This window comes from Sander vitreus, chromosome 5 (assembly GCF_031162955.1).
Source record: "Sander vitreus isolate 19-12246 chromosome 5, sanVit1, whole genome shotgun sequence".
Taxonomy (NCBI): Eukaryota; Metazoa; Chordata; class Actinopteri; order Perciformes; family Percidae; genus Sander; species Sander vitreus.
The window spans coordinates 28,575,819-28,598,055 of NC_135859.1; the positions used below are offsets into that span (position 1 = coordinate 28,575,819).

The window sequence follows — 22,237 nt, forward strand, 5'->3', positions numbered from 1 at the left end:
AAATTTAGCATTGCTGCAAAATGTCATGGCAGCTGAGTGTCTAAAGAGTTTTTTTTTTAAATGGGCACCTGGGTAGCTCACCTTGTAGAGCATGTGCCCCATGTACAAAGCATCAGTCCTTACCGCAGCGGTATTCATGTCTTCAGCTGTCCTGTTGAAATAAAGGCCAAAAACGGCCAATAAATAATCTTAAAAAAAAAAAAAAAAGGCCAATATTTGAGCCGCAGCATTTCTAGTGGCTGTCACTGCGGGGGGGAAATAATTAATTGCTTCTTGCGGTGTTGACATGAAGAGTGGCCGCACGGTCGGTGTCTCTGTTCATCTTTTCTCTCTGTGCACTTATAAATGCATAATCTAAGATTATCATTTAAATGAATGATTGAAAATTAAAGGCTATTAAAGTCTTATCATTAAAACATAAACAATATAATATATTATGACAGAATTTTTACAACCCTAACAACGAGAAAGCAACATGGCAAAGTCTTTCGGTTTAACCAATCCACCACCCCAACCAACCTCCTCCCTACGCGGCTTTTCGCCTTTTCATACTACTCCCTACGGCGTCAATTCACACGCAATCGCAAGGTAATGTAAGTCAATGGAGGCGTTGATAAGCATGCCAAAAAGCAAGTATGCGTCTTGATAACACGCCAATAATGGCGAATACGAATTGGCATGTCATACATACACCATTTCATGAGATCAGTCTGGAGAAAGTCTAATGCAACCTCTGCCCTGTACCCATCACACAAACGCATCTGACAGCTGGGATGTGAGATATGTGTCGTCCAGTTTCCCCCTTAAATTAGGATATGTTAAAAAATGAAAATAAAGTTGAAGTAAAGTTCCACATCAACATGAGGTTTGATTTCCAGACAACAAGACTCTTTTTTTTCAGTTCTCAAACATGCAAAAGGTTGCAAGTACTCCCTCCACACTAGCACTAACACCATGCTCTCCTGGAATGTGAGAGTATAATCTTGTTAACAGGACAAATATGAGTAGCACACAAACTCCCAATTTTCGGCAAGTTTTCTACACACAGGCTCGTGCAAGTCTCTTCAGAGAAACTAGAAATCAATAAATGATTGAGTGGTCTGCAGTATATCTGTAATTACTGAAATAAAATAATTATGAGCACAGGATCTAATGAAAATACTCCTTCTATTCTACATGAGTATCTATACAGAAATCCAGAATGGAAAGTGCTTCCACTTGGATCTTGAGTTATTATGTAGTTGTCTAAAACCTTAAACTTAACCTTGTTTTCCCTGAATTAGACACAATCTGAGACCCTTAACAGACAGAGACTGAGTAAAGACAGGATATCAGTCCATGTACTACTTTTAAAATTCAAATAAAACCCAAAGGATTTTCTGCAGTCACACTCACTATCCAGAACTATTCACAACTACTGGCTCTGACAGCAGCTTTCCCTCGGGTGGAAAATTCCCTCCCTGGCATGCTGACACTAAATGCCTCCCTCTCCAAAAAAGAGCTCAGAGGATTATTCCACATGTGGGGTCTCCACAACATCCTCGACAATATCCGGCCTCCCACGGTGAAAATCTCACCGAGAACGAGCAGCGGGGAGAAAGTCGAAATGATCCCCGGATTACTGGACCCAGCTGATGACTGTTTGGGGACAGCGACATAACCGAAGTGTGGGAAATAAATGTGTGTTAAAGAGTGAGATTAAGACAATGATTGTAATTTTCCCACCCTGGATTCAAGTGCAAATGTACATGTACATAGAATGGATACAGGAGACATGCTTTTGTGAGTATTGTGTGTTAACAGTGTGTAAGCATGCAGAGGGCGGTAGAGAAGCTCAGCTTGAAGTGTGTGTGTGTGTGTGTGTGTGTGTGTGTGTGTGTGTGTGTGTGTGTGTGTGTGTGTGTGTGTGTGTGTGTGTGTGTGTGTGTGTGTGTGTTGGGTTAAATGTATTGACAGCTGACTGACAGCAGGCAAGTATGCTGTCCCTCCCTCCCTCTAACATCTTATATAATGGGGATCAATTAGTGAAGAGCATGTCCTTTAGGACCAGCAACACACACACAGCTCTCCTCCCATCTCTGTCTGTCTGACCAAGGTCACGGCTGTCTGAAACCTCACTGGCCCATCTCCTCTCCCATTTCTAACTTCTTCCTCCATTTACTGAAGCCCTTTTCAGGCATGGAGCACATATCATTGCTGGCTTCATCTACCTGTTAAATGGATGGCGTTTTTCTCATTCAGATATAGGTGACTTTCATCTTAAAAGAATAGCTCCCTTAAACAATATAAATTGTATATAGTGCTCACCTCCCTAGGTTCTCTATAGTCCCAGAAAAAGTTTTCGATCGAGTGGCATTAAGGAGAGCGAACTTTGTTGTGCGCATTTATCGTAGTTATTCAATCGCGTCAATTCAAAGTAGAGCTGTAGCGATCAATCGATTAATTGGTTAGTTGTCAACTATTAAATTAATCGCCTATTTTGATAATCGACTAATCGGTTTGAGTCATTTTTTTATGAACATTTTCTAGTTTACTTTCATCGCTCCTCTCCAACTCTTTGAGTTGTGGACAAAACAAGACATTGGAGCACGTCATCTTGGGCTTTGGAAAACGCTGATCGAAATTTTTCACCATGTTCTAACATTTTATAGACCAAACAACTAATCGAGAAAATATTCTACAGATTTAACGGACAATGCATATAATCAATATTTGCGTCCCTAATTTAAAGCACGAGTCATGATACATAAAAGCCACCCTGCACGTGTCCAGACCAATCGTGTCATATGTGTTACAGACATACTGTATGTTTATAGCCACATAAGTGTTTAGATAGATTTTGGTAACTTCTCAAAGGCTATTTTAAGAAGCATAAACTGAAACGGTTTCCAGGTCTTCTTTAAGGGGAGCTAAGCCCTCCCTGCCTGGCTTCTCCATAATCCAAACACTAATTAGAAGAATTATATGTTTCCAAAACTTTGAACCCTTTATTTTCTTAAAAATACTTTTGTGTACTCCAACTTTCTGTCTTAAATCAGAAAAACTAACAAAGAGAAAGCACTGTGTTGTGACTGACTGACTTTTAAGCAACCACAAAGGCATTGAGGGAGTATTGAGCCTTCCCTTTAATCACTTCACATTTCAAACACCACATTTGATTCTATTTTGGAAGTTAAGCATTATTGGCAATTACCAGCACTTTTGGAAGATAATTTTGTTTTTGTTTAGTGACTCAACTTAATTTTGAATGCTTTAAACATGCAATCAAAAAAAAACAACAAGCAAACACCAACACACTTTGCTTTATCAACAGTTTCGGTACTCCTGTTGGGTCAACGCTGTGTGCGGCGCCTACCGCCATCTGTCACAAACTGTAGCCCTTAGCCGTGTTAAACTACAAGGCAGGCCGATCAGTGCTGCTAAGCTCCAGATGCACTTGGTGAGGGGATGAGTTGACAGGTGGAGAGAAGAAGAGGAGGAGGAGAAAGAAAGAAAGAGGAAAAGTCAGTCTCATAATCCAAACTGCACAGCTTTTATACAGGCTGCAGCAATGAGAATATGACTTTTAGAGGGCCGGATGTGTTGGTGACACAGAGGGCTGTTATATGTATGTAACTGGTCTTTCAAAAGTATTCTGACGTCAGACAGAGTAAAGCATGTTAGTAGGTCATTATTCAAACTTGATTTTCATGGTCAAATTTGGCAAGATTACATCAACGCCAGCCATTAGTCTTTCCTGTTTTATTCAACTTTTCACTGACTTTTACTCCTTTTTCTGCACTGGCTTGTTACAAAGCTATTGAAATCCCTTTTTTATTCAAAATAAAAACCTTATAATATCAAACTCAACCGTACAGCCAACATGGACGAGAAGTCCCTGAAGCGATCAGTAACAATGCATATTTGAATATCTACATTTCCACGACAACTCGGCAAACTGAAGATCATGCGATAGGATTGACAGCTCCAGAACAGCTACTAAATGGACCCTGTGTTCAGATTTGTCAGCTGCTAGGTGATGGATAAACTTCTCTCAAGCGAGGTACATTCAACATCAAGTTAAGTTAAGTTAAGTTAAGATATTTGCACACTGGAGACAAAACAACGAAGCCAACTGAAATGCAAAAGAATTGCTGAAGTTGAATGTGACTATAAAACAGAGACTACGTTATGTGAGAGCTGCAATACTAAAACTAAACTAGATATTCTCTTCACTTTGCACATGTGTTGGAGTATACATGAGTGTGTGGGAGGGTGTTTCAATCTACCAGTCTGTTTTAAAATCTCCTTCAATCTGCTTTTGAAGATCAGACAACAGTGTGAGCAACTCCTGCTTTTGCATTCAGCGGTGCAATCCACCCACACTAAAGCAACAAGCAGTCACAGACCAAAATCATGCTTCACCACCCTCTTCCCTAAATCATTGTGTACCTGTAGGATGAGAACAAAGTAGTCGACAGGCTTGCCCCTCTGGTAGACGTAGTGATGGGGCGAGCGCTTGTCGCTGTCGTTGAACTTGATCTCCTGGATCACATCAGGGTGGCGCAGGATTCGCAGCAGAACCTTGTCTGAGATCTGAGACGGGCTGAACAAGTTCACCTCTGCAGAAAGAGAAGAGGAAGAGAATTTTACTTTTAGGTGAGGACATAAATTTAGACTTTTTTTACTGCCCCACAGTAGACAAAGGTTGATATACTGAATACTATCAAATTTTACCATCTTAAAAGAAATCTAAATTCTAGAGATGCACCAACAGCATTTTCTTTTCAGAACAGACTTGAGTGCCAAGTACTTTCTTACTGTAAACCAATCTGCAGGCATCAGATATACAGTGGCCTGTTAAATTAGACATTCATCCCTTTATCTGTGGTACAAAACAATTACATAAACCGGTGTGCCAAGTACACCAGTTTTACAACAGGTGATCCTATACTTAACAAAGGAGCGTAACATTTTAGCCATTCATTTTGCTTTAACAAACAGAATTATTTCAGAAGATAAATAAGCAGCATCACTGTTAAACGACTGGTGAAATGTTGGTTTTCATGCATTTCTCAACTGTCCCAGGCTAGGTTGTTGCAATTCAACCCCCACCCAAACTGAGAACAAAGAAACAGTCCACCCTGCAAACAAAACCCTATGCAACACACAGTGAGAAGTGAGGCACACACGACCAATCATATAAAAAGGCAAACAAACTCCTTCAGTTTGGTTTACATTTTAAGTCAATGAGTTCACCTGCTTCACTCAAAGAGAAAAGAACTTTGAACTTCTGCTGGGACTGCTGGGACTTTTCAATGTTTTTCAAATCACTTTCATAGCCTGTAAATATTATATCTTCCTGCTTTGGTAATGCTTTTTTTCAGCTCCAAAAGTTTACAGACTTACGGAGCTAGCTGTTGCAAAACACATAAGTCCTTAAACTAATGTAAAGAAGCATTACATTATGAAAATAATTCCTGATATTCCCGGACTTTCTCTGTTCACTGATAACTGACACTGCAGATATCAATGGCAACCGAGATCAGACACTAGATAAATAGAGCTGGGTAATGATCATTGCTGTGAACAATGAAAAAAAAGGAAAAGAAACAGGCAAACAGTAACTTCCTTGCTAACAGAAAAATGCCAGGCTTGCGTAATGATAAAAGAAAGAAAAATGAAACCATCATCCTGAGAAGGAAAAAAAGAAACATAAGTCTACAGACACTGATGTTATTCCTGCAGAGGTTTTAAGACTCTGGCATGCTCCTCCACCACAGTGTCTGTGAGACAATAAAGTGCTACGTCATGCTAGCAGTGGCTAGTGTTACCTGCTCGCTAAGCAGACAGATTGCAACACGTTTTCAAGTGATTGGTACTAGTGTCGAGGCAGCGCATCCAGCTGGCAAAAGTCCAGAGTCTTCTTGTGGTGGTAACCACAGACAGGCATACTGCTTGGATCGTAAATAGACCTTCCAAGTAAATAAACACATTTAAACCTCCCTGCATGTATGGACCTGCTTTGCTTGTGGCAAGATGACAGAATATTCATATTGTGGCTACATATCGAAGACAAATGTTCAAATGTACAGTTGATTTACAAGTTATAAATTACCTAATGGCTGTGTGTTAGTAATACTGTGATGAGTGACTGTGTATGTCTGCGTGTGTGCTAGGGCTGCACGATATGAGGAAAATATGCAATATGTGATAATGTTGTTGAATATTCGTGATAACAATATTACTTGCGATAAATAAACAGATATTAAAGTGTACTCAGTTCTGCCTTTCTGCTGCTTTCAGTATTCTGCTAAAATACAACAAATTGCTTGTTGAATTTAAAACAAATGAAAGGAAATCATTTTTTATTTAACACATTGAACTTTAAATTGAATATAAAAGGCACCACTAAAATAACAGTTACATTTTAAAGAGCAGCTTTCTACTGCTATTTTCTTTCAACTAACTCAAACAACCTCTGAGTGTCTTTCGCGATATGTTGCAGCCTTTCGCGATGGGTTTATTGCGCCAGTTGATATCACAATAGCCATAAAAAACGATATATTGTGCAGCCCTAGTGTGTGCATGCTTGCATCAGTTCATCCCTCACCTGTAGCCAGGAAGCGATGAGCGGCCAGCAGCAGCTGAGGAGAGATCTTCACTTTTGATTCACTCTCGTGTTTAAAGGCAGAGAAGTCTCTCTTATTCTTATTGGGCGCCACCTTTTTCCTGTTGCGGTTATCAGCTGAAAAGTGACACACACAGCCAACAAAGTTATACATTAAAAACTTTACAGTTAAAAGCTCAAAAATGTTTATTCAATTAGCAGATGAGGCTATGGGTACAGTGATTTTGCACCAGCATTGTAGAAATCATCTTAGCTACTCTGTAAAGCAACAACAGGAGCCGCTTACTGCATAATCTTGTAAACATGAATACCTCAATGTAGTCTGTTTACGTTTATCTCAAAGATAGAACAACAGTTTAGATATGAAAATTGTAATAACTGTTCAAAAGTTTGGATTCACCTGCCACAAAAGCTTAATTGGATCCAGTCAGATGTCTGAGAGGACTACTCTATATGTTTGAATGGTCTTTCGCGCTTTTAGGTTGTAAACTAATAGACAGTGTTTTGTATTTTTTGTACATGGAGAACAAAACCCTGTCCAATGGTTTAACCAGACTGACATTAAAAGGCTTAGAAAGAGACAAAGACACCTCTGAGCAACAGCTCAATAAGAATATATAAGAGTCAACAGTCATTGTTTATGTTCATGTGTGTTGCTTTAGCAAAGCTGTTCTTCAAACTTCAAAATAGAAATAGAAAGTTATTCTAGGGTAAGCCCTTTTGGAAATGAATGAGGTAATATCAGCTGAACATACTGTACATATGGACTGACAAATCAGTTTAAACCTGTTCAATCTAAACACTGAGTAGACTGCAGAGGGCCCAAAATAGCAGAGGGACCCATAATATTTAAAACCCAATTGCACCGTTGTGGTTCAATAATGAACGAAATGATCGAGGGCCACTTGCGCCTTTTTGGACTGTAAAACAAATTCAAAATCCAAGTTCCAAGAGCATTTTCCTCTGTCATGCAACACTGTGGGGACATTGACTAAATGGAAGTGGGGCAAAGACTATTTCAAATGTGAATAATACATTTGGTGTCTGCATTATACTTTTTATATATAAAAAATAGTTACTATTGAAGGAAAGAAGAAAAACATGAATATAACAGCTAATTCCAAACTTTTGAACGGTAGTGTAACTAAGATTGAAATGAAAATAGCCATGTCTGCACTGACGGTAAAGACATGCTTAGTGATAAGACGTGACATACAAAAGCCAAACTCACTGTATAGGTCCGATTCATCCAGAATCTCTGATTTAATTATCTCCTCGATGACGTCTTCGAGGGTGACCAACCCCAACACCTCGTAGAAGGGATCTCCTTCCCCCTCGTTGTTCACCTTCTGGACAATGGCCAGGTGAGATTTTCCTAAAGTGGGACAAAGAGAATCATTAGTGGGATTTTCATCTGATTAATCCATCCAATACTCAAGGCCTTCCAATTAAGTACACGAGAAGTAGGGTTGCAAGAATAGGACCAAAAGGTTTGCCCTGATTATTCTTCTACATGTTGTGATCCAGGTAATTTGTACCAACAATCAGAGAAGCTAAATATATCAGCATCTGGACTATTTAAATCTACCCTACATGTACATAGAATGGATACAGGAGACATGCTTTTGTGAGTATTGTGTGTTAACAGTGTGTAAGCTTGCAGAGAAATCAATCAACACACGACGAGCATGAGTGATGTGATGTGCATTTATGCCACTGACGTTTGACAACAGTTGCAAACGTTGGTGGAAGTAACACTAGAGCTGGGCGATATGGAAAAAAATCAAATTTCACAATATTTTTGACCAAATACATCAATATCAATATTGTGGCGATATTGTTGGGTTGACTATTGGTGCTTTCACAAAATATTTACACAGTATCGATATATTGCCCAGCCCTAAGTAACACACCATAAACGTAAGCAATGCATAAATAAAAAGCAGAAGAAGAGCACACGCAGATGTAAACAATGCAGGACCCATCAGAGATTTTGCCATTCTGTATTGTTGTAGCGATCACTTCATTGTTTCTTGTTCCATTGGGTCATTTGGGGCAACGCTGCACGTGAATGAGCAGAACTGATTAACTTGGATCAAAACCCAACCTTTTTAAATAAAACCTTGATTTGTAAACTATTTAATTCACTTGCTTAAGTTTCTGGATTGGACAGCCTATTTCAATATTGCAATAAAATTTGATAGAGGATTTTATCTGTGTTGATTTTTCTTACAATGCAGGTTTCACGGCTTTCAAATACGTTTTGGCAAATGTTGCATGAGAGAAGGAATGCAATGAACTGGATTATGAACGCCTACAGTACAATTTGGTGAGAAACATTCAATGTAAACTATGAAAACCATACAGCGGACATTAAATGTTGTCTCTATTCTATTACTATTAACACTGTAAACTAAAACGGAGAAATGTGATTATAGATGCTTTTCTTACGATAACAGGTGATCCTCCAATGTTTTTTGTTTATGAACAGATTAAGACCCAGGTAAGGCTGGATGGTTTGATTTTGCTTCTGATAAATTGCTGCTCAAAGCATAGCTAGATAACAAAGTGAAAATGTAATGAAGATAGCTGAATAGATAGATGAAGATAACTTTTAAATGTTTCCGAAACTGTGTAATTTTTCATCTGATAATCATAAGTGACCTGTAACAGCAAAGAAGACTAACAGTGAAAAGAATGCTATTTTTTATATAGTTTTTATTATAACTTTGCCCGGGTCCGATTTTTCCTGCCAAGTCAAAAAATGATTTACGGCAGGTAGACAGAGCTACAGTCACACATTCTGATGGGTCACAGACTTCGGCGCAACACCGGAAAAGCCTATGTTAGTGTATCCAGCCAGGTAAAGGGTAGCAGGAGATTTTTTTTTCATATACTCCTAATTGTATTTAAATTTTATTTTAGAAGTTATCTGCTGTAGTTATAGTTGATACTGGGGCAGGACCATCACAGAAAAGAAGGAAATTAAACGGAGAACAACTAAAAGTGCAGGCGCAAAAACCTGAGTCGATCTCGGTCTGGCTTTCAACAGATGGAAACAATTACGGGATTGTAAATGATTCAAAACCAACCCCGAATTGGCCCTAAGGTATGTAATATGTCTATTTCATTCATAAAATAACTTTACAATGCGCAATGTGGTTGTACGCCAGTAGCCAACATTAAATGACGTCCCCGTTCCATTCAGCGCCCAGTTTTTAATTATTTTTAGTCCGTGTTGGCCTACTATTTTCTTTTCCCTTGTCCCCCTGTACTCGTGTAAAGCGTCCTTGGGTTTCATGAACTGTGCTATATAAATCTAAGTTATTATTACGTTGGTTGCTACAACAAACTCTTATTGCTGTGGCTCGTGACACAGTGACAGTGATAACCGGTTCAGCTCACGACTAGGGATGTAACAATAAACTCAATTTACGATTCAATACGATTCACAATTTTAAGTTTACACTACGATTTTCTCACGATTTTTTTTCAACAGAGTGAAAAAAGAATTCCTTTATTTATATAAAGTGTGCAAAACAGCAGATGTGTCCTCGTATCAAAAGTGCAACTAAAATAGTATTTAATCTTAAGTAACAAAAACAAAAACAAAATTAAAGATTAAAGAAAGGCTTGTTTATTGCTAAGGCCATATGGTTAAATTTAAATGAGTTATTTATTTTAAATAACTTATAAGAACAAACTAGATGGCAGAAGGGTTTTACATCAATCATTGAATGCAACACAAGCTTACGGAGCCGTATTACAACACTATGTCCCATCTCTGTTGTTTACAGCGGCAATGTCCTTGCTGTCTAAAAGTGCTGCTATTTCCCTCTGTTTCTTTAGCTGCTCCTATGTCTGGGTGCTAGAATCCTTTCCAGTGAATACAGTCACACTTTACACTGTTTAGCTGTCAGCATTTTAACCGTGTTCAAGCCAGCTAACGTTACTAGCTAACGGCAGGCTAACGTTACCTGCTGTGCAATGTTAGCTAGCGTCACACCCTGGGCTGTTTAAAAATTGCAACGCGATCCACTTTATCTCAACCGGTTGTAGTCTTTACACATTTAAACTGATTTTCTTTTATTTTTAAGATTATTTTTTTGGGCTTTTCCGCCTTTAATTTTTGACAGGACAGCTAGGTGAGAAAGGGGAGAGAGAGGGGGAAGACATGCAGGAAATTTGTCACAGGTCGGATTCGAAACCTGGACCTCTGCGTCAAGGTATAAACCTCTCAGTATATGTGTGCCTGCTCTACCACTGAGCCAACCCGGCCACCATTTAAATTGATTTTAACCGATTCACGATGCATTGTTATATCCCTACTCACGATACATCCAATGTAGGCTAAGTTACCATATCCAAAACTTGAAATGCAATGACGCATCTGTAATGCCTTAACTTATTGTAAATGAATGATTTTCTGTCTGAGCAAAACATTCATTGCAACTACAGTATATGACCTCCCTAACATTGAAACTCAGTTATACATTGGGCAATAAAGCACCGAAAAGTAAAGACCTTTACGAGGAGCAGGTGTGGTAAAAACACTACCGCTTGAATCAACAGAAACTGAAAGTTACATATAGTCACATTGTCTCAGCTTTATTCTACATTGTCCTTCAAAATAAAACAGTATAACATGATGAATTTTTATAGTCGTGCATAACGAGATCATGTAATGCAAAGCTGTGTCGGTTGTTCAAAATATTATTGTTTACTGTCCTTTTGCATTCTTGTTATTGTGGAATATTCGTACAATTGCTATTTCATCATATCAAAGAAAGCTCTTGATCAGGGCCACAGATTACAGGCTTCAAAAAGCTGATATGATTCAGGCCAGGTATCCACTCCAACATACAAACCTGGCAGAGCCCCTCCATCATTACAAATAATCATATCAATATGGATTCCCATCTGATAGCAGCTCTGTTCTAACAATAACCCATCTGCCTAGTCCCCTGCTTGCACCACAAATAGCCTGTTAATGTGTTACAGGTCATTACAGTTGGGTGTTACTGTACAACACAAAAAACCCACACATTTACACTAAGACACATCCTGCTGAACTCTTCCCATGACAGTGCAGATGGACACTGGCCGGCTGCAGACTCGTGTCCAAACAGGTGCAGAGATTGTCCCCACTGATGCCCTTTATTAATGATGGCGCCAGAGTAACGCACTCAGAAGAGGAAATATAGGGCTCTGGTCCCCCAAGTGGATAATTTCCTCCCCTCCAACGAGACAAACATATGGTAATACACATGCAAGCAACTGGTTTAAATTACACACATGCACACACACAATTAAGAGATTAGATTTAAACAGCAGGACGCTTTGATTCCTAAATATAGGAGGAGCAGTCTTCACTGTCAGTCAAAACCGTATCTAAAAAAGCATCCGTTGTACCACACAGACACTTTTTATTCTCATTCTCTCCCAATAACCACAAGCCATGTAAGTCGCGATAAAGCATAAAACAAGAGAAAAGAAAACGGGAGAGCAGGAAATAATGAAAGATCCATTGACTGCCTTTGTTTCCAAAAAGAGAGCAGCATATCAATGGGATTTACAAAGAGCTCATATGACCAGCAATTAAAAGAAGACCAAAGGCTATAAGTGTTTTATCTTTGTTGTGTGTGTGTGTGTGTGTGTGTGTGTGTGTGTGTGTGTGTGTGTGTGTGTGTGTGTGTCCTTGATGTCTGCCTGTGTCCTGGCAAAGTGGGCGCTGCTGGCACTATGACACAAACACATATTCTCAGCTTTGACCTTGCTTGGTTTTACTACATGAATAGCGCAGAGGGACTTTGAGGAATCCATTTCCAACAAGGCCGGCTTTACTGGGGGAGTCTGTGATGTCACGGCGTGAGATGTGGGGGTTGGCAGATGATGTATTGTATATTTGCTCTGGATGCTCGAGTCATGAGAGGAAGCAACAAGGCAGGACATTTATCGTTGGCTAAGTTACAAATGGCCCAAACACTTCTTACTGTTCATTTTAATTCTAAGTTCAATTCAAGGATTTTTCTTTTTGAAAAATCCATTCATCATTTGGCCTTTAACATGTCTGAAATAGTGAAAGTTTTCACACTAACCATCACAGACTGATCTTTTCAAGCAGCTTATTTTGTCTGACAAAAAGTATTTTATAAGAAAAGGAAGAGAGAAAGCAAACCAACCATTGAGGTTGAGAAGCTGTGAACTGCAAAAGTTTGGTAGTTTTACTAAATAGTGGTGTGTAAGTTAATCGATGAATTAATCAACTCATTGTTCAAGCTCAACACAGGGTTTAGTTTCATCCTGAAGGACACTTCGGCACGTAGAGAGGAGTCGAAGTTCGCACCGCCAACCCTACGATTAATGGCCGACACACTCGGAGACACAGTTACTCTCATTACACTGACAGTCATGTTAAACCGTCATACATCCCGATGACGTCAAACAGATTCAGTCGTCCCCTCACACTGTTTTAATACATATTTATTATCCAGTGACCATGTGCCGCAGACGTAGCTAATGTGAACTTAGTTATGGACTTCAGAAATGCATGTTCAAAACCACCAATCGAGTCAGGGCTAGGTGGAAAACAAGTGTCTGTTTGCATTTTTAAACACATATTGACACCCCCTTGTCAAAAAGAATCCTAAGGACCAGTATTATGCCAATCCAGGCATATTTTAAATGGATCTGTATTGGTTAAAATCAACCAGATCAAAGTGTGAACATTTGGTTATGCCAGTGATTGCACACCAGCCAGACTGACAAAATACACAGATTTACTAAACTCCAACGTCTACAAATCTGTTATCGCTCCTCTTTCTTACTTATTAAGAGCAGTGTACAAAAGATCAGGTAATCAGGTAACAGCTTCTCATTTTTAGCTGCTGCTGACCACCACTTTCACCGGTTACCATGACAAATGTGTGGCGGCAGCAGATTATATCAGATTGACTAATGCACAACCAAAGTGTTTATAATTACAAAATCTTCAACAGAGTGATATGCCTTCGCTAATAAAACAATCAGCTGACTGCTTCACGTCACATTCTCCCAGTTAAACTTCATACGGTATCATATAACTAATTGAAGCTGATCAACTTAATAGTTTTGATCAGGACCTTCAGTATTTGGATGAATTTGGTTGTGTGTGAAATTATTTCAATGTGCCAGATACTTATGTAATCAACACTGCATATCTTCTGCTAATGTGGATATAATTATTTTTAATATAGACTTTACTGAGCATAAATGTCCCAAAAAAAAGGTATTAGATCGGACTTAGTGTCTACAGATACCAAATATTAAATCAAGACATCCCTAATTGTGACAAGCACTTGGATGGCCACACATTAACTGGTCTGCAAGTGCCTTAGATATGGTGTAATGGAAAAGACAGTCTGTGTGTGTATGTGTGTTCTCCCTGTGGTGCTGAGTCAATATTTCAGAGGAAGTAGGACCCCGGGGGACATACTCTCCCCCAGTTACTGGAGAGTCACTTGAGAGTCTATTGAGTCCCTCAGAGAAGGCAGGCGCGCGCAGACACACACACACACACACACACACACACACACACACAGAGAGAGAGAGGTTCAGCCAAGTACAGGCTGCCTCATGCATTCAGTGTTTGACCTGTGTCAGCTGAGTCTACAATTTAAAAAACCACAAAGTCACCCAGCTCCTGTGTGTCTGTAGCTGCTGAGATGTGTGTGTTTTAAAGCAGCACGCTCACCTCAGGCTCACACAGAAATACAAACAGATGTCACTTATCAAACTGAGAATCTTACATGACAGGAGACTTTTTTTGTTTTTGTATAAAATCCATCCCTCACCCGTTCTACTGAGGTGACAGTGATTGCCGTCAGTGCTCCTTGACTTTGTAACTTGTCACCTTGGACGTCACTCATGTCACTTTTTCATATAAACCATATCAATTAGTGTACTAATCCTTTATTAACTGCTCTCAGCTTTTTATTATATGTGCATGTTTTCAAGCTTTAATTTCGCCTTGGATTTTCAGTGCAGGGGAATTTGAAAGTCAAAATAAAGTCACAAAGTTACAATGAACTGCATTTATATAGCTGTTTTACAATGGGCCTTTCATTCACTCATTTACACACACAACCACAGGGAAATGGCAGAAAGCTATCATGCTGAGTGCTGGCTTAACAATCAGGAGCAACTGGGGTTCATGCTGCGTTTACCACGGAAGTCGGAGATCGGAACTGGGTATGACGTCATACCAGAGTTGATCGCTTTCCAGTTACAAGTCGGAAAAATGGGTGTAGAGGGACTCTAGCCAGATTAACCATTGTAAACAATGCCAGCTGAGGTATTTTGGACGTGCAAACACTGTAGCAACATGTCTACAGATAGAAGATGGGCAGTACTGAGTGTACGGCTAATTAAATGAGACAAAAGTACTACAGAAGTGCTAAAAACAGTATATTCATACAGCTTTCACTACTGTTGATGCGTGTAGCGGCCATGTTGGATTGTGAGGTGGTGGTTGGTGTCGTTCTCCCGACTTTCCGAGTGGGTAATTCGACCTCAAGGGGGTGTTTACCGCATCAGTGTATGGCTCAGGAGCCAGGGATCAAACCACCAATCCTGCTATCAATGGACAACGCTCTACCTACCAATGTTGACAGAATCAGGTAATTTCAGACTCAAAAACAGGTCTACTGAAACTACAAATGGGAAAGACAATATATATTTTTTATGTACAGTCAATTCTACTTCAAACTATGCAACGCCAATGCAGACATTTTGTGCTAAGAAAATCACCCACAGATTTAATTAAAAACTAGGACACAGAAGACTATGTGAGAGCAGAGGAGAACAATTTGCTGAAAGGGAAACCGAGAAACGCGTTGACCTTTGTTACGAACACTAAACTCTGCTAAGCTTTAAGATGGAGCTTCTCTTTTTGACTGAACACACCATAACATTACCAAGGAAATGAATAACCCATTTTCACACATTATTTCAGGTTGCAGTTTTCTGTGTGATGTAGTGGTTTTAGTTAAGGAAGGAGTGTTGAGTCTGTTTCTGTAGTTGATTACCCGTTGACAGCTTTTAATATGTGAAGATTTGTTTGCTTTTCTCAGTTTCCTTTCATCATATTGAACACACAGATATTCCCAGCAGGTCGGGTGACCCTCCAGTTTGTTTCTCTGCCCTCTGGCTCGTCCGTCAAAAGCATGCGAGCCGGGCAGTTTGTTGACTTGAAACATCAGCGACAAAAGGGCGTAAGCGATGGGACTGTATGGGAAAGGAATGCCACACGCATACCGCCCACGCACAAAAACCCAACCAGCCGGCTACATGTCAGCAGCACTGACCACTTCTGCCGACTGCAAAACATGCGCGCTGTGCGGCGATAAAACAAAACGCACCGCTACAAATATGCATGCTCATACATGTACACACACTTGGGTAAATAGCGCACGCACGCACACACACACGCACGCACACACGCACACACACACACACACACTCTCTTATTGTGCGGGACAGGTCAAGCTCTTCTAACCTGTTTTTCCAGCTAAAACTGAAGCCCTTTGAGGATAAATCTACTCTGGTTTGGCCTGAAGGGACAGTAGAGCTGTAAAGAAATGGCTATATTTTGCTTAGCAGATTACATTTTATTACTGATTGTTTTAGAAACAAAACTACTTTCCTGCATCTCATGTCGACATGCTCACCACTTTTGGCTACAGCAGAGGCGGTGACGGGTTAAGTTTAAGGCTGAATTCAGACTTAGAATAGCATTGCATTAAAAAAAGAAAAATCAAATAGTTTGACATGCTGCCAAAGAGTATCAGTGAGGAGATGAAATATAAACCAGGTTTGAAGGTTTATCAGACACCAAGATAGTGCAGAGCAGTTTATTCACCTATGAGTCAGGATTTTACAACTCTAAGAGGTTATTAAAGAACCAATCTAGGGTTGCAAGCAACTGAAAATTATTTTCATTATCAAAAATCTGTCTATAATTTTCTCAATTATTTGATTTATCGTCCCACAGTGACTTCTTCAAATGTCTCATTTTGTCCGACCTACAGCCCCCAAAACCTGAAGATGGTCAGTTTAAAATGATATAAAACATAGTAGAGCAGCTAATCCTCACATTGTCAAAGCTGTAAAATGCTTGGCATATTTCTAACAACTTCAACGACTCATACATTTTTAAAAGAGTTGGCAATGAATTATCTTTGCATCACTTAATCCATTGATATCTATTTGGTTATGGCACCAAAACTTGGATACCAAACTGGCCCAGTTGCCAAAACAATCTGAAACGAAAACGCCTCGAGCCCGATACGCTTATCCAAAATAGTTTTTAACATGTGAGGGATCCCGCTACTACGTTTATATTTCGTTGCAATATGATGTGTAAACCTCCGTTCAGTTCAAACAAATAGACAAGACGGCTCTGTGTGCTTGTGTTTAAGAGATCAAGAAATTCGGGCTGAGCTGCTTTTTCTTCATGCTGACTGATTATGGCACACAAGTCTGGAAGTGTTGGTGTGTGTGACACACACACAAAAATCACACACTAAAAGTTGAAGTTGAGAGGACTGCGACTGCACAGTCAGCACTTCGAGCTACAACGACATGACAGGAAATGAGAGAGAAGCAGCAGGCGGCTGATAAGAAGTGAGAGAATGAGAGAGAAAACTGTCTGGCACTGGTTTCCAGCTGCTGATTGTATGAGTCTTGATGAGGCAGAGTAAAGGTTTGTGCAGTCTAGGGCCACCAATAGTGGTGTGAATAATTCCCAAGGTCAAGCATGAAACTTTCAATCTCGATTTTTAAGCCAGATGGACATAAAGTCCTGAACATGCTCAGAAAAATGGAAACTTACAATTCAACAAAACAATTTACAATTCTGTCTATGTGCAAACTTCATCTGCTAAGGAAGACGGTGAGACAATCAATGACAAAGATGTGCTTCTTGTCAAACAAAACGTACTTTATGGCCTAAAAATAGCAGCAGCCAATGCAAGAATATACTTTCTTAGCTGGCACTGAACCTATTTAAGAGATAAAAGAATTATCTGTCTGTCTTTTAGATTATGTGTGTGTTTTAGAAGCTGCCACACGTAACAGTGAAAGTAAAACGTTGGTTGCAGACCTGAATCAATCATTCAGCTTTTATCTTCCATAAATGAAACCAGAGCACTACTACCTGCGGAAAAATGCTAGTGGCAGCGACTGCTTTTGAGATCTGGCTGGCCAGATAGTTGGTAGGTATTTTGTAAAATAAAAAATAAAAATCTGCAGCTAACCCCTCTTGCGGTAGTGTTCCTAATTTGTTTGACAGGAACAGCAGATAGTCTTTATGGCCTCTACATGAAGAAGACAAAAAAATCGTATTTCTCTTTTTTAAGAAACGCATCCATCATCTCTTTGGGGATGTTAGACCGATCCACTTCTTAAATAATGCTTCATTTGAATGATGTCTCTTTTTCGAGGATGCCACACTTTTCTCATGCTTATGTGATATTGAAGCTGATGTTGAAAAGACAAAGAGAAGCGCATAAAAACAAAAAATACATTTCTACACTTCTTCATCTTTGTTTGTGTCTAACACACTTTGAATGCTAACCCTACTCTAAACACTGTGTTGTGGAAGCCACAATTACGACATAATCCTTAACAAAGCATCTAAACATTCCAGTTTAAGTGTTCAGATCTGAATTTCTCCCACAAATGTAATGAGTTTCAGATTTTTTTAAAAAGCTGAAGAAATTGACTCCATATATCTTTTTTATGGTTCAAACGTTGGTTACAAAATGTCCGAAATAATAGAGAAAACAACCAAAAAAAAGAATTTTGTGGAAAAAATGGGCAGGGTTATGCCAGGGGGACGGGTTTTCACCATCAGATACACATACATAGTGAATAAATGAGCAAATATGGGGAGTTAGGAGCTCAAAGGTTCCCTCCAAACTCCTGAACCTTTAACAATTAATAAACACAGCATGATGCATCAACTGCATGGTCTATTTCAGGCCTCAAATTGATCCATAAACAGCTTTTAGTGAATAATTTAGGAGGGATTTGACAATGTTTTCCAGGATGTTTTGCATTATCTGGAAGATTCTCGTTTTGCGAGTCACACATACATCCAGCGCTAATGTGAACATAGTGGTGTGTTACATAACCTGATAACTGCTTTGTACAAATTGTTTTTTTCTTGCAGCAATAAAGATTTCAGGTATTTGATCACATTCAAATCGCTGCTATAAGTGACTTACAACTGCTCTTTTCAGCTAGATAAAACAAAAAGAAACAGAAGAATAAGGACAGATGGGCATGGGCAGAGAGAAACAAGATAATTGGAGGGAGAGATAGAGGGAAGAGTGAGTGAGGCCCACCCATTATACAAAAGGAGGAGTGGAGATTCAGGTCTACCTGTGTGTGTGTGTGTGTGTGTGTGTGTGTGTGGGGGGGGGGGAAACTTGCTGACAACTTCTTGAGATGTGCTACCTAACAAACGCTCTTTTAACCGTGGCACACCTAACAGGGTCCTAAAGGCTAGGCAGGGTGGCCAGATAAGTGCCAAAAAACTGATAAACAGCAGACAATGCAGACGGTCCTGACAATCGCAAACGAAACACAAGGCAGTTAATTTCCTGAGAGGCACATTCCAATAGCAATGTTGTGTTTAGTCTAGTCTAAGACCTGTATACTTACTCACATCCTATCTAATGTAGTGTCACAAATCAAAATAAATAGTGCAAAGAAGTCCAGTTATTACAACTGAAATGTATACAAAAATAACCAGGAGGCCTAAACAACACTTGATAATATGTGTTGTGTCTTGTGATGTTGCATTTTAAACAACACATTAAAGTTTTGGCAGATAAATATTCTAATTTCTCCAATGCAAGAAAAACTAATTGTTTACTTGATTTAAAATCTAATGGTGGTAGGCAAAAAACTAATGTTTGCAAAACTGATTTTTGAATCAGTGACTTTATAGGGACAACAAGGATAAACAGCATGCTTACTTGATGTACACATGTACAGCAGTTAGTGCTAGCACTTGAGAGCTGTTGTTAACGGTAACATTGTTATCTTTATGGATAACCATTGGCTGTGTGTTTCCCTAGGGCTGAAACTAACAATAATTTTCGTTAGCGATAGATCTGTTGATTATGTTCCTGATTTTCAGGTTCATAATTGTATTTAGAGGTTCTACCAGAATAGGTTTATGTGGTTTCATTTTCAAATAACACCATATTTTGTTGTACTGCACATTGCTGCAGCTCCTCTTTTCACCCTGTGTGTTGAGCTCTCCGTTTTAGCTACAGAGTGAGGCATCTCACTTCTGTTCCATCTTTGTTCGGAGTCGCACATGCGCAGTAGCTACGTAAGCACTGCTAGCCAGTCAGAAGCAGAGTATGAGGGCGTGCCACGCTAGCAGCTAGGTGAGCATTATAACGTGTGTTACAAAGTGACGAGCATTTGTCTCTGAAGTAAAGGCTGGACTACAATAGAGCTGTCTGGAGCAGTTTGTGAGCAGTGTTTTCTGTTGGAGATGGTAAGTCCCTTTGGGGTGGACTTTGGGCTTTTTCACTTTGTAAACCTATAACGTGCACAAAAAGATATATAACACAATAAAGGAAAGGGGAAAAGCCAAAAAGCACACTATGAGCACTTTAAAATGTTCTGTAAATCAACTAATTGATGAAAATTCATTGTTTTTTTACTACAGTTTGGGCTGTGCCTTCCTCAATATTACCATCAATAAGAAAGAAAATCGGTAGAATTAGTATAAAAAGATACAAAGGAACGATTGTCTTGCATGTGTTTCCTTGATCCTATAGTAGTAGCCTATTATTTAAAGTCCCTGAGGCCAAAATGTAGACTAATATAACACGCTGCTTGAGGGTAAAACATGTGACGGTCTGTTGACAGAGTGCGATGTGCCTACAGTGAATTCATGGTTCACTTGTGTTTGTGTGTTTTCTAAATTATGTCCAGATTGCATGAATTTAAACCCCCCTGCAAGTAATGATAAGTACAGGGAAGGCACAAATAGGTGCTGTCAATATTTTATTAGTAATTTTAGTAAATCTCAAATGCTCTACAACTTGTACAGCTATTTTATATAATCCACACCCTGTTATATTATTACATAACATATATAAAGTTTATTTTTCTTACATACGTTATTGTTTTCTATCTGCGGTTACTATTTCCTGCAATGACAGCCAGTGTGTCATTAAAATTTCATATCATCTAAAAAGGTCACATCATGTTGACTGAAAAAGCTGTTGAGTGCACACACACACACACACACACACACACACAGAAGGAGAAATGTCAGAATATAAAGTATTGATGACTTCTACAGCTATCAATACAGAACTGAACTTCAAAAGTAAACAGTTGTGCGCTGACAGAGCAGATTTGATTATAAAGAGCACAACCTAAAGAAACAGTTTGTGTACACATACTGACGCTGTTGGATGCCGCCATCACCGTGGTAACTGATGCCAAGCGGCAAGTGAGAGGAACTTGAGATGTAGGCGGGGTGTCAGGTCAGGGGAGAGTCAGGGGAGGGGGGCGTCGTTACCACGTCAACGTGGCCGCAGCGTGGAGGCTGCTGTGGTAACATAAAATACATTTTTGCAACTTCTTTGGAATAAAGTACTCGTCGCTGTGTTTTTGTACACAGATCTGCTCTCACATGCAACAAGCTTAGAAGGATACATTTCAACCCTGTATTTCTCATACTCATCTCAAGATTCGGGACCTTTTCCCTCATCCCATTATAAGCTTCATAGAAGTAGGCCTACATTTTACACAGTTGACTCACAGATATCCCCACCCAATGTTAGTCTCTCATACAAAGAAGGCTTTAGTACACTTAATATTAGAAGAATGTATGCTGCTTTAAAAGGAAATGACAGGTTGTTGTTACTGTTAACAGTTCCTAGTTTATTTACCTGCAGATTTTTACCTTTAAGGTGTCAGATCTCTTTGGAGTAAAAGCCCCCTTTACATAAACAATATGGTACTGGCTCTATGTCTGGCTTAGAGATGTTCCGATACCGGCTCCGATACTGCCTAAAAACGCTGGTATCGGGAAGTACTGGAGTTTATGCACCGATCCGATACCACATAATAAAGCCCTAAAGAAAAAATACGTTAAAGTAGTTTATTTATGTTCTTTTTCCGTTATAACGGACTGTCAAACTGCATATTAAAAGAACGTTCTGTGACATTCATGTTTCACAAAGAGTTTATCCTGAGCCAGACCGACAACAAAGATAGAAATAATATCACATCCATACAGGGATAGTAGTATACAGTTCTTAAAACATAATAAAATATATGACACACAGGTATTGGATCGGTACTCGGTATCGGCCGATACGCAAGTTCAGGTATCGGAATCGGTATCGGGAAGCAAAAAATGGTATCGGACCATCTCTCTGGCTGTACTCATTGTTTGTTAAGCTACTAGACACACTGGGTTAACAAAAACGGGACTAAAATGTTGGTTAACTGACTATAAGTGAAAACATTGACTACATTTAGATGGACTGCACTGATCCAACTAAAACAATATGCTGTTTAAATGAGCTGAGATTGGAGCTGCCCATA

General features: G+C 39.4%; 1 protein-coding gene across 1 annotated transcript in view; it reads right to left on the minus strand.

Annotated features, from left to right (window-relative positions):
• Positions 1-22,237, minus strand: part of LOC144518596 (metal transporter CNNM4) — a 48,414-nt gene that overhangs the window by 22,692 nt on the left and 3,485 nt on the right. The window contains exons 2-4 of the mRNA XM_078251387.1: positions 7,842-7,985; positions 6,593-6,727; positions 4,432-4,601 (exon numbers count right to left, since the gene is read on the minus strand). Of these exons, the coding sequence (XP_078107513.1) occupies positions 4,432-4,601; positions 6,593-6,727; positions 7,842-7,985 (449 nt within the window). The remainder of the gene's footprint in view (positions 1-4,431; positions 4,602-6,592; positions 6,728-7,841; positions 7,986-22,237) is intronic.